Genomic DNA, 17,088 nt, shown 5'->3' on the forward strand with positions numbered 1-17,088 from the left:
ATACTCAACTATATATCTCAACAAGACCAGATGAAACTTCTAAATTATCTAAGCTATCAGAGTGTATTAAAAATGTAAAAGATTGGATGACGAATAATTTTTACTATTACTAATTGGACCAAAAAGCAGTACGCAGAATCTCTTGGATTACAATTTGCAACTAGACGGATGTACTGTTACTTCCTCTAAGCTACTACCTAAATATATTGTAGAGACGTAATTTTCTGTAAAGCTGCTTTGCAACGATTTGTATCGCGAAAAGCACTATACAAATCAACTTGAATTGAATTATATATATATATATATATATATATATATAAACCCAAAATGTATGAAACTAAAATTTTTAATATTCTTTAATATTCAAAAATTACACCTTTTAAATTATAAATATAACTTTAACTTTCAAAATGACACTGATCGCAAATAAGATAGTATGATTTGTTGTATGATTTATTTGATCTCATTTCTTACTGTACATATCATATTTGTTGTATATACTGTACAACAGTAGCCTTAAACTGTTATATTGTAATAATGTGAACTGATGAATCCTGTACAACAAGGGCAAGAATGTGCATTAGGAGAGAAAATAGGGTGAACTCTGATTTCATGTTTACTTTAAAGGGGTCATATGATGCATTTTTAAAGATCATTATTTTGTGTATTTGGTGTAACAGAATATGTTGACATGCTTTATTGTTCAAAAAACACATTATTTTTCAAATACTGTACATTATTGTAGGTCCTCTATGCCCCGTCTCTCTCAAACGCTTCGTTTTCTACAGAAAGGAAAACTTGAAATCGCATCATATGACCCCTTTAAAGTGGCATAAAAGCATACAATGCAATCATCTTACCTTGGCCTTGCCTGTGCTTTGTAAGATATGGACAAGTGCACAAGCCATCTCCTCCTTGTTCTTCACACTTAGTGCTGGCTCCAGCAACGAGCACATTAGCATATAATTGTTAGTAATATACTCTGCGAACTCCTTGTACAGCTCCATGGGGAGGATGCTCATGCTCTGATATCGGGATTTCATTCGGACCATGGGTCCCGGACTCTTTCCTTTATTGGGATTTGGCGTGCTCACGGAATACCATTTTTCCACAAACTGCCGCCCGGTGACTGCCGCTATAGGGATATTGACCAGGCCCACATAGTTATTTTTGTCCTTCTTCTTCTTTTTGTCCGTTTCTTTGTAAAGATGCACGGTGATGCTCTTAACTGAGGGCAGGTTGTTGAACTCAAAGTGTTCGCCCCAGAAAACATTGTCCGTTTTGAGTTTGCAGGTAGTCCGTGCGTATAACGTGTCATCCAGACAAAGTTCACAGAAGTATTTTTTCTTTGCCGGCAAGTCCTTGGCTTCGATAATCCAACATTTCAGCATGTTTTCCACCCGACGGGTGTTATCCTGCGGAATATAAAAAAACGAAAACACTGCGTTTTACAGTGACCTCTGTAAACTGCAGAAAGGAATTAGAAAACCTCCTGTGTACTTTAACAAGTTAAGCCGAGTTAATGCAGAGAAGTCGATCAGAAACGGTCAATCAATATGTGAGACAGGATATATGAAAAAGTAACATGCTGACTGGCTTAAACCTCATCTCGTCTAGAATTACCCAGGATTCAGATGAATCATCCAGTTTACCTTGTTGGGATGCACAGCACGTCTCAAATTCTCCATCCATTTGTCTCTCTCGGCAGCCGACCGACATGAGAAGCATTTGCTTCCTGTTGAAGTAGTTACCTGCAATTACAAATTACAATTAACAAATTTGTGGATAAGTGCATTAAGCGAGCTAGAAAGGACTGAAATGCAGATCGGGAGATGGTGGATGTGAGCAGAGAGATCCACTGAACGTTACAGCACTCAATCAATCAAGCGTTTCCCAGGAGTGGAGAGCAATTACATTTGGAGGAAGAATAAAACTCTCAAATAGCCCTATCAGACAGAGCACACTTAGATCTAACATATTTGCAGGATCACATGTGATATCAGAGAGTTGAGATACATGCATAGGCCTTTTACAAATGTTCTTTTCATATCCAAAATTTATCCTGAAAAGACCATCTGCTCACAGCAACACAATCCAGGTGACAACAAAAGTACTGGACCACGTTTGAATATAGAGGGGTGAATTCACTAAACAGTTGCGAGATTTTTGCATGCTGTGTTTCAGAACAAAAACAGCTCTAATTTGAAAACCGATCTAGTTTAAGCAGGCATTATCTGCACTGATGTAACGCAGCTTCTTCTTCTATTTATTTGAAATAAATATTTTAAATAAGTAATTAGAAAAATGAAGAAGTAAATATTAAATAAAAAAATAAGTAATTACAATTAAATTAGAATGTAAACTATATTTTAATTGTGAAATTAATAGTGAAATATAATAAAAAATAAAATACATTTAAATTATTTATATTTAAAGGTATGGTAGGCGATTTCTGAAAGGCTAGCAATAGCAAGTTAGCTTTGAAAGCAAGATCCCCACCCTCCCTGCATAATCACGCTGCAAAGCCACACCTCGCACAAAACACACGAATGCGCTCAGACAGAGCGGAGACTAATCTGAGATACGATGAGAGATGGCGTTGGTGGAGGATTGAATGCAACGCTGTCAGATTACCTCATGTCTCCATCACCGGTGAGAAAACATTACAGTATAAAGCGCATTATATTACAATAATAGCGCCTTTCACTCTCACTGGAACGCACTGATGACGTATCATGTCTGCGCAAACAGGGTGCACAGAGGTATGCAAATACATATTTTGACAGGCAGGCAGGACAGCCTATCGTAATGTTCGGAACGAACATTTTGATTGGACGAACATTTTATGGTCCTGCGCCTTCCACAATCGATATAAATACATAGAAATAAATTTAGACAACTTAACTTAATGAGTGCTTTCGAAATGTGAAGAGACCAGCATAACAAAAAATGTTTTTGAACCAAATCAACTACCCTGCCTTTAAATAATTTAAATATAATAGATTACATTTAAACTGAAATAAATATTTAAAATAAGTAACAAATATTAAACAAAAATAAATAATTGTAAAATATTTAAATTTAAATATCATTTGAAATATAGATATTTTAAATAAGTAGAGTGCAAAATGTAATTAAATATAAAATAAAACTAAAAATGAACAAAATTAAGTAATAGCTACGGTGAGCGTGATTTGACCAAGTACAACATGTATCAACATCCTTGTTGATCCTGGAACATCATTCCAATCAACCAATCAGATTTGAGAGATTTTCAGGAAATGTCAGTTTTAGGCTTACAATCAGGATTAGGCGCTTCTACACCCTTGTTAATCAGCTATCATTTCCCTCTGATTTTAGGAATAAATTATAGGTAAGGTTAGGTTTAGGGGTAGGGATTGGGTTTAGTCTATATTTTTGGACAGTAATGTTGATCCAGGATCAACAAAAGATGTTGATCCAGGAACATGTCTTACTTGGCAAAATCATGGCGACCGCTACATTATATTTCAAATATTTCAAATAAGCAATTGTATAAACATTTACAATGTAATGGCAAAACATTATTTTTAAGCTCAAAATTTTGTCAAATTTTATGTCAATTAGTCTTATTTTTTAAAAAGTCAGTTTATCCTTCCACCTGAGAAATTTAGTGTACCCTACTAAATGCAATTCAATTTCCATGTAATTCTGAATGTTATAATTCTAGTTTACATGATAAATGATGGAATAAATAGAGCAAACAGAGCATGATCCATAATGGACCTCTGGCTGACCCCTGCAGAACTCCTACTAACTGTAGGTGTCTCATTCTTTCCAGCTGGCGTCTGCTGCAGTGTAACAGTCATCAACTCCATGTGAATTGGCCTCTCAGAACTCACCTCACAGAGCACAGAGAGAATGAGAGGAGATGTTCAGACAGATGGGACAGGCTCTTTTGCACCCTCTGGGCAGGAAATGCAAAGAGACAGGAAGGCCCTTCTGGTATTAAGATCTGCATGCAGATGCCTGATTTAAGTATCATACTACCTAACTGAGATTAATGCAAAAACCCTTTTCTAAAATCATTGTTTTAGTGCGAACAAAAATACAGCTCTAAATAAATTATATTATTATATTTTTAAATACAAAAACATTCCCCTGTAAGCAATTTTAATGTACAGTAGTTAATTAAATGTAATCTAAAACAGCAGCATGACTGTAGTTTAACAACTTCAAATTATGCTTAGCTTGCTGCTTGGCAAGCTAAAGTTTCAAAGTAGCTTTCCAGCACTGCTTTTAATGGTATTTTGACAGCCACGAAGCAGCATGAACGTCCTTTAAAATCCCTTTTCCACAGAAGTAAGAAAGGTTTAGAAGTACAGTACACTATAAATAAAATAAATCAATTATGTAATTTATATATGTGTATATTGGCATGCAGGTTTCCTTAAAGGAATAGTTATTCACCTAAAAAAATTAAATATATATATATATATATATATACAGTGGGTACGGAAAGTATTCAGACCCCCTTAAATTTTTCACTCCAATTAAAATCTAATTTATTCCTGTGATGTAAAGCTGAAGTTTCTGCATCATTACTCCAATATAAAGTGTCACATGATCCTTCAGAAATCATTCTAATAGAAATATTTTCTAACAATATACACTACGTTCAAAAGTTCAGGGTCAGTAAATGTTTATTCTTTCTTTTTTTTTAAAGAAATTAAGACTTTTATTCAGCGAGGATGTGTTAAATTGTTAAGAAGTGAAGAGCAAAGATTTATATTGTTAGAAAAGATTTATATTTTGAATAAATGCTGTTCTTTTTAACTTTTTATTCATCAAAGAATCCTGGAAAGATACAGTATCACAGTTTCCCAAAAAATATTTGGCAGCACAACTGTTGACAACATTGATAATTCTAATAATAATAGATAATTCTAATAATCATATTAGAATGATTTCTTAAGGATCATGTGACACTTTATACTGGAGTAATGGAGTAATAACTAGAGTAATATATATATATAATTTTTTTAGGTGAATAACTATTCCTTTAAGGAAACCTTCATGCCGATGCCTGATCACAGTTTACTTTGTCTGCACCCTCTGACCTTGTAATTATACAAGCATCTGTTTTAAGTGAGCCTTCTCTGCAGCACACGTGCAAATCATCCAGTAACATGACCCGTGGCCCCTCAATGACTTAACTGCGGAACGGCTAGATAGCGCTGCTATTTTCTGCAAACTATTTGATCTTGGCTAATGGCCTTGATGAAGTTTTAATGGGCCTTTGCTGCGTGCTATTTTGAGACTTGTCGGACATTAAAAGTCCTTTTGGCAATTAATTCAGAGCTGTGACTTCAACAGGTCACTGAGGTCAGCTGACTCACCTCAAAGCAGAAATCCTGTCCCAGGATGCTGCTGTGCACAGGTTTGATGAGCACTTCCTCCTCCATACTGAGATCTAGAGCTTCTACTGCACTGCTGGGGCTGAGCAACGACTCGTGAGACCGCGATTCCTTCAGCCTCGGCATCAGATGGGATCTACTGGAGTGAAACAGGAAGAGAGGAACACATGCATCAGAGTCAAACAGGCATTTGTAGTTTATTAGAAGTCAGATGCGATGCGAACCGGAACTATCGGAATACGCTGGCGTGCTGCTGTGAGCACAGCACGAGCTGCTGACTTCTCATCGCCTGACTAGTCAGCGGTTCTGCTGCAATGCATACAAAAGCCGAAGCTTCCAGGCACCGTCATGACATATCTGATGAAGATCAGAGGGGCGGCGGCCTGGAAATTATTCCACAAAGTTGTAATGAGGCATCAAAAAGCAGCTTTGCCTAATTGGAAGTGAGGTGTGTCTTACATAGGAAGTGGTAAACAAAGTTTGCCCTCCAGTTGGTTGACCTTCACTCGGATGGGACTGTTTGAATGATGCCGCCGAGGGCATGTTGAGATGACTAGTACTGTCACAAAAAGGAAAAGGAAGTAACACTCATACACACACACAAAGTAAAAGGTGAGAAGGAAGTGTTTACAGGAAGTGTGACTCGTCTTCTCCATGTTCCTTTAGGAAATAAAATGTTGCTAATTTCTTAATTGCTCGTCCTAGACAATGATGTGATTAGGAAAGAGCAAATGGAGCAAATTAAGTGTGCTGTTAGGGTTTCCTGAGAAAAATCTCTCTTCTCTGAAGTTTTAGATATCTCAACAATGTCTAAAACTGTGCTCTAAATTGCTAAGATATCAAAATGTGCAATCAAATGTTCATTTCAACATGAACTTCAATATACCACTTTAACATCTTTAAAAAATTAACTCGTCTGAGCTCTACTTTCAACGTTAATTTTGTAGCTTACAATATTTCTACAAATGTCCCATTATTGTCTATATTTATTTCTCCTAAGAAATATTAGGACACATCTGAGACAAAGCTATGAAACATAACTGAGGTATGAAAAAAAATTTAATATACTTGGTATATAATAAAATACAAAATAGAAAAATAAATTATTAAAACTAAAATTATTTTGAATGCCGCAAAAAAATTCAGGCATCACAACTTTTTTAAATAAACAGTATGAAAAATGGATATCCATTCTGAGATTTACGACTGCACTTAACAATGTTATTAAATTATTCAAATGAGCGATAAATGATGGCCAAGATAATATAAATGTAAAAATAAGGATAATGAGCAGGACATTTTTCAAATTACATATGAATATTCATTGATATGATGCCAGATAAATAAATAATACAGACTGATAACTGATATAGTATTAATATATTTTGTATTTACTACTGCATAAATCAGGATCAGGATTGCTCTTTCCTGCACTGTAAAAAGTTATTGTGATTTTAACAGTAAAAGACTGTAAAAATGCTACAGTAAAAACCTGTTAATTGGTTAACAGTAAGTTTCCATACTATATACGGTGAATAAATGTAATTACATTTAATGTAATTTTACAGTCAAATACTGTTAAAAAATACGGTTTTTGGAAGTGAAAAAGAAAAAGTCATTGTAAAATTTACAGTGGAAAAACGTAAATTGACACTCCCAGAATTCCCTGCATGACACTTCATATTTTATGTTTTTTTTTGTTGAAATAACTTCTTAGTTTTTTTCTTATTAGTTGTGTACATTATTGGGTTTTATCTTACATCTAATGTCGTTAAATTAATGTTTATTGCATTATTTCAGTATCATGTGTCACCATAAGGGGATTTAGTGTTTGTGTGAATGACACTGTGCACCACTGTGCAATATATAAATATTGCCCTCCTCAGCTTGTAGAAAAGCTGTTTGTGATGAGCTTTGCTTCATCATGCACTCAAAAAAATTATTCTCCAACACTGTTCAGTTTATTTAAAAAAATAATTTAACACCATTATGTTAGGTTTCCCATTTAAACAATTGCATTGTGTTAAACTGACTTGAAACAGTTGCGTTTTGGTTCAACTCAATATTTTCATTTTGAAACAACATGTTTCAATTAAGTAGGCCAAAAATAACATTTGATGCTTTACTTCAATTTACTTAAGAAAATTAAGTTAATCCAACACAATTCTTTACAACCACTTTACTTAAATCATTTGAGTTGAGAGTACATAAACAATTTTACTTGTGCAACTAGGAAGTGGATTTCCCCTTCCCATCATGCTTTGCACAGGGCTTGATAAGGAGAGTAAATGTTGAAATGTTATTTTAGGCATTTTTTATTAAGATGATAAAATTGGGAGACTTGTTAATGTTTAATGCTCTTTTATGTTTGTATTTAAAACAGTTTCTGGTATGTTAGTGTTTTTGGGGGTTACCATTGTGGTCAAGTGTAGCGCGTGCTTGGGTTGAGGACCTGCTAACATGAATCTAACAATAATAATAAAAAAACAACTGCTTTGGGCATGTCATGAATGTAACAAAACCATCTTATGGCTATGCCTAACAAGTTGGCTAATGCCTAAAGTTCAGTAGAGCCTATGTATTCTTTTTTTGAGTGTAGAAGGATATCTGCCAAATAATTTATTTTCCAGTTAAATGTTTTAGTTTGAGTTCAACAAGCATAAAAAAAATCACTTTATCAATGTATCAATTTCATTTAAACTATATTCGATCATATTGAGTTGGCTCAACTCAATTACATTTCATCGCATGAATTTGTTTTTTATGAGTTGGGGCTACATATATTTATTGGATGGAAATGCTGCCCTCAATTAAATTGAGTTCATCCAATGAATTATTTTTTTGAGTGTGTGACTTTCTCATCACCACCAGTTTTTGGTGGTTATCAGTGCATTACAATGGTTCAAAACAGATAGTCGTACTTCAATATGTTGGTTTATTAATATTACATCAGTTTTATTCTGGGGGTTACCATTGTGGTCAAGTGTAGCGCGTGCTTGGGTTGAGGACCTGCTAACATGAATCTAACAATAATAATAAAAAAACAACTGCTTTGGGCATGTCATGAATGTAACAAAACCATCTTATGGCTATGCCTAACAAGTTGGCTAATGCCTAAAGTTAAGTAAATCCTATGTACAGATAGTCGTACTTCAATATGTTGGTTTATTAATATTACATCAGTTTTATTGTAAATTTAAGTTAAGTCTGTAAAACCCAAAATGTTGCTACCATATTTTTTACGGTGAAGTTCTGGCAACCACAGCTGCCGGTATTTTACCGTATATGTCACAGAGTTTTTTTTTACAGTGTGCACTCTTGAGAGGTGCAGGGCTTTATCTATTATTACGACATCCTCATGCTGTAAGTCACTGAAGTTATAGCATCCACAAATCTCATCCTGCCAGTCCTGCAAATTACTATACAGTACAACCCAGAAAGGAGAAAAAAATGTGCAACCAAATCGATTTTCGTATGAGCCCTTAGATATTGAGTTGAGGTAACAGATGATGGAATTACACAGGCGCACTGCTGCTAACAGAAATTAAAGCTAGCAGATCAAATTATGAGTTATGAAATTGTGTAACATAAAAACTCCCTGGGAAAGTCTCAAGAAAGTTACAGGCCCATTTCGCTATCCTGGTCCATGACAGTCAGAATAGGATTTAAAAGAAGACAAGAAATACAGATATTTTTCTGAAATTCCACTAGTTTCATAAGAATGCACAGGGTCAGTCAAAGGCTATAAAAACTCTTCTCAGTCAAATCCCACAGGACGATGACCATATTACCCTCCTGAGGTCCTGCATACCACAGTTCATCTGTTCATTTTTCCTGACATGTAATAGATAAAATCAAGCCAGTGCTTCTCAAGTCCTGAGTGCATTTAAACGATTGACGAATGACACACTGCAGACTGCAGGCTGATAATAAAACTCATGTAACGTCCCTCTAGTGACTCTGCCAGTGGTGTCAGCGAATTCACACATGACCTGAGGCAAACATATTTGCTCCAAACATCGACCAAAATGACAAGGAAACTTGCTTTATGCATTTTGCGAATTACCGATGAGGGCAACAGGAATGGAAAAAAACGTGCTTCATAACAGAAAATGATAAAGACGGTTTATAATATTTTAATACTCAATTTTATGAATTACATAACTAATGTTAGTTACATATATCTATATTTCTATAATTATATATACAAGTATTGATGCATTTTTAATGAATACATATATAGAGAGAGAGACACACACACACACTCAAATATATACATAAAATTTGTACACAATTTGTAAACAATTGCTTGTCCTTTCGCCATTTTAATTTACAGTATCATGACTACAGCAGAGGAAATAATGAAGGAACGGATTGCTAAATGCTGCAAACCTCAAACTTGAATCATCTACATGAACAGCACACTTCAATGTAGGAGTGGGCGATATGGCAAAAATATCACATCATTTTTTTTTATTTAGGAAAATCGCAATTCATGATTTTATCATTATTCTTTGTCATGTTGGTTTTACTATTTTTGAAAGCCAAACTACTTTCTCTATTTTAAAAACCGAACGAATGAATGAATAATGTGGGTAACCAAACAATTGCTGGTCCCGTTTTTTGTTTCCTACTATCAAAGTCAATGGGGACCAGCAACTGTTTGGTTACCCACATTCTTTAAAATATCTTCTTTTGTGTTCAGCACAAGAAAGTAATTAATACAGGTTTGGGACAACATGAGAGTGAGTAAATAATGGCAGAATAAATTTTTTTGGGGGGTGAACTATACCTTTAATGACAAGCTGCAGCAAGTTCAGTACTATTACTCTGCTGTCACTTTAAGACTTGCACGCATCTAATATACAGATACGTATCCGCTTTTCTCTCAACTGTTTACTTTCACTTTAGACATAACCAACTTTTGACAGTATTAGCTCAATCCAACACTAAAGATAGCGTATTCCAGTAATCAGGCGCTGTTTGACAGGCTTTTTTTAGTGTGTGCGCACTTCAGGTGTACACGCTCAGAAAAAGCGCATGTTAGAACAGCACACGGATGATATATTTCACCGGCAAGGCTTTAAAGCACATGCAAATAATGAACTTTTGTGATTGCGAAGTGCAGTGTCCCATGAGTGTAACTCTACCGCTGAGTTAACATTTCATGTGAATGTATGACACGTTGTTCTTGTGATAAAAAAAGCAGATTGTGGAGACATTTTAATCTTCCACGATCAGAAATCATGATATCGCACACCCCTACATCAATGCATGCACTTGTGTTAACCGCTAAGCCACATCTCTGAATAAAAAGGCAGACATATTATCCTAATATTCTTTCTGGAAAAGTAAGCACTGAAAATCATCTATTAGTAGACAAAACACGGCATTCGTAGCATTAAATAATGCAAAGGTCAAGTAGACATCTGCATGGGCACAAACTTGTTCTATTTGTGCATGCATGGGCTCCTCTGATCAGAGAAGGCTGGTGATGACTCATGGGAAATGTGAGCTCATGGAGCTGAGATTTACACAGGTCGAGTTTGGAAATAGAATCTTCTACAGTGTATTAAAAAATATGTTTTCTTATCAGTTTAAAATGCAAAAGAGAAGTGTATAATGACAAAATCTCTTTGCATCTTGGGTTTTTTGTACTTATTTTAAGAAAACAATGACGTTTGCATACAGTACATACAAATGTAAACACAGAAATTCTGAATTTTTTTATTTTAAAAAAAAAATAATAATAAAACAAAGAAACATGATGTAAAACAAATATATAATGGTAAACAGAACCTCACTTTTGGACCCTGTTGAAAGTGGAACTATTTTTAGTAATGCTGTACGTAGTAAATTTTTATATTAAAATTAATTATTTTAATAATTAGCTTTATTAATCTCTTCACATCATGATCAAAAACTACAATAACCGCTTAGGTATTCAGACATCAAAGCTCCGTTATGGGTGGCTATTACAAAAAAAAAAAAAAGGAAAACATTTTGGCACGGCATGAACTGAAACAACAAACTCCATTGCAGGTTACAGAAAAACAGTCAAACATCCAGCTAATCTGTTAATCCCATCAAACCCAGTGTCAATAACAAGACTTTTCACTAGAACCGCAGCCATCAAGATGAGAAAAACAGGAAGAAGTAACATTTCCCAAACTTACTTTTTACTATTCTGATTCAGCATGGTCCCAGTGCAAAACAAAACAAGTCCAGAGGCTGCAAGAGAAGTGAGCCAATGTAGCGATTATCCTTGATTTTCCTGCAAGATATCAGATGCAAGGGTTGGAAACCGTGTTCACTGTACAGCGCTCTGCCTAAAACATTTAGAGCGAGGGAGTGCCTTAGTCTCCAAGCACCCTAGGGAACAATCTGTTGCATCTTGAACACACCCGAATCCATTTTCAAGGATATCTATTAAAAAAAATGCTGCTCTTGCTATCAGAGCAGGGATTTACAGATCGCTGCTGCAGTTCTTGTTGGGTTTACATGGAATGTTATGCTTTAAAAAGATGATTCTACTAAAGAAGAATATTTTTTAAGGAATTGCATAATTAAAGGTTATAAATCCGTAAGCAACCTGCAGTTAAAAGTCTGTGTATCATTGCACTACAAAGCTTTAAAAAATAATGGTAACACTAAATAGCCAATTATTAAAAAAGCACTTCTACATTACGGCAAGCAAAACGGTTTCTCTTTAAGTACGTCTTCATGAGCTAATAATAAGCGAGGAAGAATAGACAGCAGCAGATTGTGGACTCCGCAGACCTTGCATGCTGTAATTAAATTCATGTTGTGGAGTGCAGCCTGCCGTCTGGTCTAAGTTTGTGTCCTATATCTGTGGTTGACTGTGTACGGTGTACTCCGCCTCCAACGGTTCCCACACTCCCCGACAGGAAGCAGTCCTCCCTCGAGATCTCTGCTACAAATAAGAAATGACTGCCAAGGAAACCAGCAATACAAGCAAGATCTTTAAAGAGAATGACAATGGCTCAGTGAACCTGGCATACGGTGCTGTTTAATGGAAATTCAAACTTGGCCTGTAGTGCAACTGGGAAATACATACAGAACAACTACAGCAATGTTTTACAAGGGTGTAAAGTACTTGAGTAACTCTTCTGCATTTTTGAAAGAAATTAATCCTTTTATTGATGCATCCACTAGCAAGGACAGTAAAGTGACTGATATCGCTACAAAAAAAGTTGTATTTTTAAAAAATCCTGTTCATTTGAACTTTCTATTTATCAAAGAATTAATGATAACATGTATCTTGAGCAGCAAATCGGCATATTAGAATGATTTTTGAAGGATCCTTCAGAAATCATTCTAATATGCAGATGAATGGCTGCTAAAAAATTCAGCTTGTTCATAGGAATACATTTTATTTTAAAATATATCCAAACAGAAAAAGTTGTTTTAAATTGTAACAATATTTCGCAATATTACTGTTTTTATTGTATTTGTGTGTGTGCTATACACATGCTATAGACTGTATATATACTGTAGGCTTAGATTATGAACAAGCTACATTTAAGAGAATTTCACAAGCCAAGATTTCAAAAGCTAAAAATGTATATTATTTCTTTGCTTTTAAGCCATTTTTACTTACACTCAAATATGTTTTTGGCTACATACTTGGAGTAAAAAAACATGACAAAATGTCAAAACTATCCATTATCCCTTAAGGGCAATATGAATACACAAGATACATGAGAACTAGATCAGTCAGCTCATGTAACACATCCCACTAAACCTCTCATTTTATAATCAGAAAAACATTTGGGAGCTCAGTGAACAATGTAATTATTCAGCATCTCATAATACCCTGGTACACAGCTTATTACTGCATTTCAACAGCTGTGTTTGAGTTCACAGATGAATAGTTACATAATCTCAGCACTATCGATGGGGTCACTCCTAAAACGTTTCATCAAGAATCTTTTCAAAGAAGCTTATTTGGGTGATTCTTGGGGCATGGAAAACAATTTTTTTTTTTTTTTTTTGAGAAAGTAGGAGAAAAACAAAAGTTATGGATGCATATTTTATGAAAATAAACATTTTACTTCCATGAAAAATGGAACTCAAGTTTAAATGCACATTCTTAAATCAGTACTGGTGACATTAAATAAGACAATAAACTGTTGATGTTTACCGTGCATTGACTAACAAGGTTATAACATGGCATAACATGGTTCAAAACGGACCATTTCAAAGAACTGACAGCCAAATAACACATCATTTTTTTTTAGGTCAACATAAAGAGCTGTAAAAGCCCATTAAATGCATCTGCCAATGCTTGACATGTCAACTTCTACCCAATTTTACCAGCCCACAACCAGCAAGGCTTTTGAACAGCCAGGAATTACTGACGCTCTAAAATGGTTGTGTAGAGAGAGGCAGTTAAAATGGAATGACATTTCTGCGTTAACCTTGGCGAGTCTTAAACTGCTATGTGACAAGGTTTTTGAAATCATCATGAATTTTGAGGGCCCTTAAAAATCCTTCACACAACTAGTGATAATGGCTTAGATTGGCTTGGACAGAATGAGTCAGACGCAAACACTCACACAAATGCCAAACCTTGCTCCTAACTGAGTAATTAACAGGTACCTACAAATAATTAAAAAAATAATCTAAAACATGAATATTCATTTTGCCCTCAGCATAGCACATTCACACTGCACCTGTCTGGTGAAAAAAGCATTTTGAAAACATGTTTTTTAAAGTAAACAATATGGTTATAATAAAAAATGTGACTTTAAAAAATATTGTTATTAAATTTTATTACAGGATATTGTACATGAAAATGTAAAATTAATCATTTTAATTGATGGTTTCAACTCTATATTTCAACTCTCTCTCTCTCTCTCTATATATATATATATATATATATACTGTATATATATAAACACACACAGACACACACACACTGTATATTACTGTATACACAAATTCTTTTACTAAATGAGTGTCCATTAACAATCAATCAACACACACCTGCAAGACCAAAAAAGGTCAAAAAACAAAAAACAAAAGAAAATCAAGCACACTACCAATATTATAATTTTTTTTATACTTTTGCAAGTATTGGTTGTGTGCGGGATTTTCTTTTGTTTATTTACTAAATGAGTGTCAACCATTTAAATTGATTTTCTCTAATTAACAAAAACATACTTGACTATTTATTATTTACTCTACATGTCTCATACGATTAAGATTTATATGTTATGTGTCCAGCAGCATTTAGAATGAGAACACATTATAGTGTGAATTAATTCATTTTGTTTGCCAATAAACATTTAATCACGGCAATAACATAAAGCAAAGTACTCATAATTTATAATAAATACGACACAGATTCATAACATACTCAGTCTTCACCATCGAGCTTCTCAAGCAAATATTTAGCTCTTTCTTGTACTAAATAACACACTCATGTAAATACACATCTACAGATGCACTAAATCAAATATACAACCTATACAACACTCTCAAAAACAAAGGTTCTTTAATGGCATCTATGGTTCCATAAAGAACCTTTAAAGGAACACTCCACTATTTTTGAAAATAGGCTCATTTTCCAACTCCCCTAGAGTTAAACAGTTGAGTTTTACCGTTTTCGAATCCATTCAGCCGATCTCCGGGTCTGGCGGTAGCACTTTTAGCTGTAGCTTAGCATAGAACGTTGAATCTGATTAGACCGTTAGCATCTCGCTCAAAAATGACCTGCAATGATATTACGCAGCGCCTGAAAATAGTCCCTAGCACGCTCCCAGTGCAAGCAGGTGGTCACGTTGGTTATGCTGACGGAAGTTAGCCTAATAGTGGAGTGTTCTTTTAACATCCATAGAACCATTAGATTCATTAGATAGTAGAAAAAGGTTCTTTAGATTTTAAAATGATCTTCACACTAAGAAAAAAATAAGTAATTTAGGAATTGTTCACTAAAAGGTTCTTTGGAAAACCAAAACTGTGAAAACATTTATTTTTAAGAATGAATTATAAATTGCAAAAATCTTCATTCTCTCATAGCATCTCTTCAAACATGGATTATCAGATCCGCCCAATCCACAGAGAACATTGGGATGTCAAACAGCACATGTCACCACCCAGTAACAGGGTGGAATAATGGATCTCATAATATCAATTCACAAACTGACTGTGCCATTAAATGAAAAAACGTTACCAAAAGCAGTCATAAAGACCTCTAGCCTCCACCTGACGGTGTGTATTCCTCACCCAGCGTGCGTTTTTGTACATCTGCTCCCACACAAAGGACAGAATGGGGAAGCTGCGCGGAGTTAAAAGCCCTGATCCGTTCATAGGGACTGAACACCTCAGTTCCCGGCCACAATCCCTGCTGACCGCAGCAGCGCTCTGTTTACCATTGATTAATGCCCTGATAATGCCCACAAAGGCTGGGAGAGCGCTGTGACTCGTCCCTCATCTCTCTTTCGCCCGCTTTCATTCTTTCAGCATGGAAGCTCTGTAATGAGATGCCATTCAAGCACAATGCAGCGCTCCCGTAACGCACTCCATCCGCTAAGATCTGGATCTACAGCGTGCCTGTCAGAACCACAGGGATTCTGGGACGAAATACTCACCAGGCATGCTGTCAGGATCCCCGGTCCCCTGGTGATGAAGACGAGGATGAGGAAGGCTGCTCACAGCTCCATTTTGCTACCTCTGCTGCGGCTCGGAGCCACTGGGAACAGCAGACACACGCAGCCCCGCTCGCAGCGGCTCACACACACACACACACACACACACACACAATCGCACGGCCCCCCATTTACCCAACAAGAATCCAATTGCTTGCAACGGAAGCAGGCTGAACAGTGTGAGCTGGCCCTGCCCCCTTCCCTCTGTGAGCATGTGTGTGTGTGTGTGTGTGTCTGTGTGGCCTTTGTCCTGTGGCTTTTGTGATATACTGGCCTCTTCCCTGCACTGAGAAAATCTACATCCAAAAGTAAAGACAATATCTCCCAGCATGCATGTTTGCTGGCAGTAAATGGATGTTTAGAAGCGTGGGTGGGTGTATATATGCCCAGTAAACTTTGACCTGAGTAGTGCATACTCATACTCATACATCTAGAAAAAAGAATGGGATATCATAGACAAATTATGCACTTTTTATTATTTATTATATTATTATTAGGGATGCGGGTATCGGTCAGAGAGGGCTGATCCATATCCGAGATTATGCGTATTATTCTGTGTTACTTCGGAAGCCATACGATAGCTTAAAGGGTTACTCCACCCCAAAATGAAAATTTTGAAATAGCGCAAAAAAGCTTAAAATTAACCAGTTTTCTCCAACTGTTAGAACTATCGAATGCTAACATTGTCTTCTATGATGTGCAACACAAACACCTTTGCTAAAATCTCAAAAAAAGTAGTCTGGGATTTCATGACCCTTTAAAGGGGTCATATGACGCTGCTAAAAAGAACATTATGTTGTGTATTTGGTGTAATGCAATGTGTTTATGCGGTTTAAGGTAAAAAAAAAAAAAAACATAATTTTCCACATAATGTACATGTGACGAGAGGGGCGGGGCCGAGAGCCGTGGGAACGGAGCGAGGCCGGTGGAGTAATTGCTAATGCGCGACACCTGCGCCAATCACCGGTCTCGAGTCTCACGGAGGAGCTCCGGAAGGATAAAAGTAGGAGTGACAACAG

At 35.8% G+C, this 17,088-nt stretch overlaps 1 protein-coding gene across 8 annotated transcripts in view; it reads right to left on the reverse strand.

Moving 5' to 3' along the window:
* The window catches only part of LOC107725315 (disabled homolog 2-interacting protein-like), a 104,693-nt gene that overhangs the window by 25,586 nt on the left and 62,019 nt on the right, over positions 1-17,088 (reverse strand). For 5 of the 8 annotated variants that reach the window (XM_016534542.1, XM_016534540.1, XM_016534544.1 and 2 more), the window contains 3 exons: positions 5,379-5,535; positions 1,653-1,751; positions 861-1,415 (listed from right to left, as the gene is read on the reverse strand). In XM_016534542.1, the coding sequence (XP_016390028.1) occupies positions 861-1,415; positions 1,653-1,751; positions 5,379-5,535 (811 nt within the window). Of the gene's footprint in view, positions 1-860; positions 1,416-1,652; positions 1,752-5,378; positions 5,536-16,012; positions 16,184-17,088 lie in introns of those variants that run through there. The other 3 variants (XM_016534547.1, XM_016534546.1, XM_016534541.1) reach the window with 3 other exon arrangements.

Source organism: Sinocyclocheilus rhinocerous, unplaced genomic scaffold (genome assembly GCF_001515625.1).
Source record: "Sinocyclocheilus rhinocerous isolate Xijiao unplaced genomic scaffold, SAMN03320098_v1.1 scaffold785, whole genome shotgun sequence".
Classification (NCBI taxonomy): Eukaryota; Metazoa; Chordata; class Actinopteri; order Cypriniformes; family Cyprinidae; genus Sinocyclocheilus; species Sinocyclocheilus rhinocerous.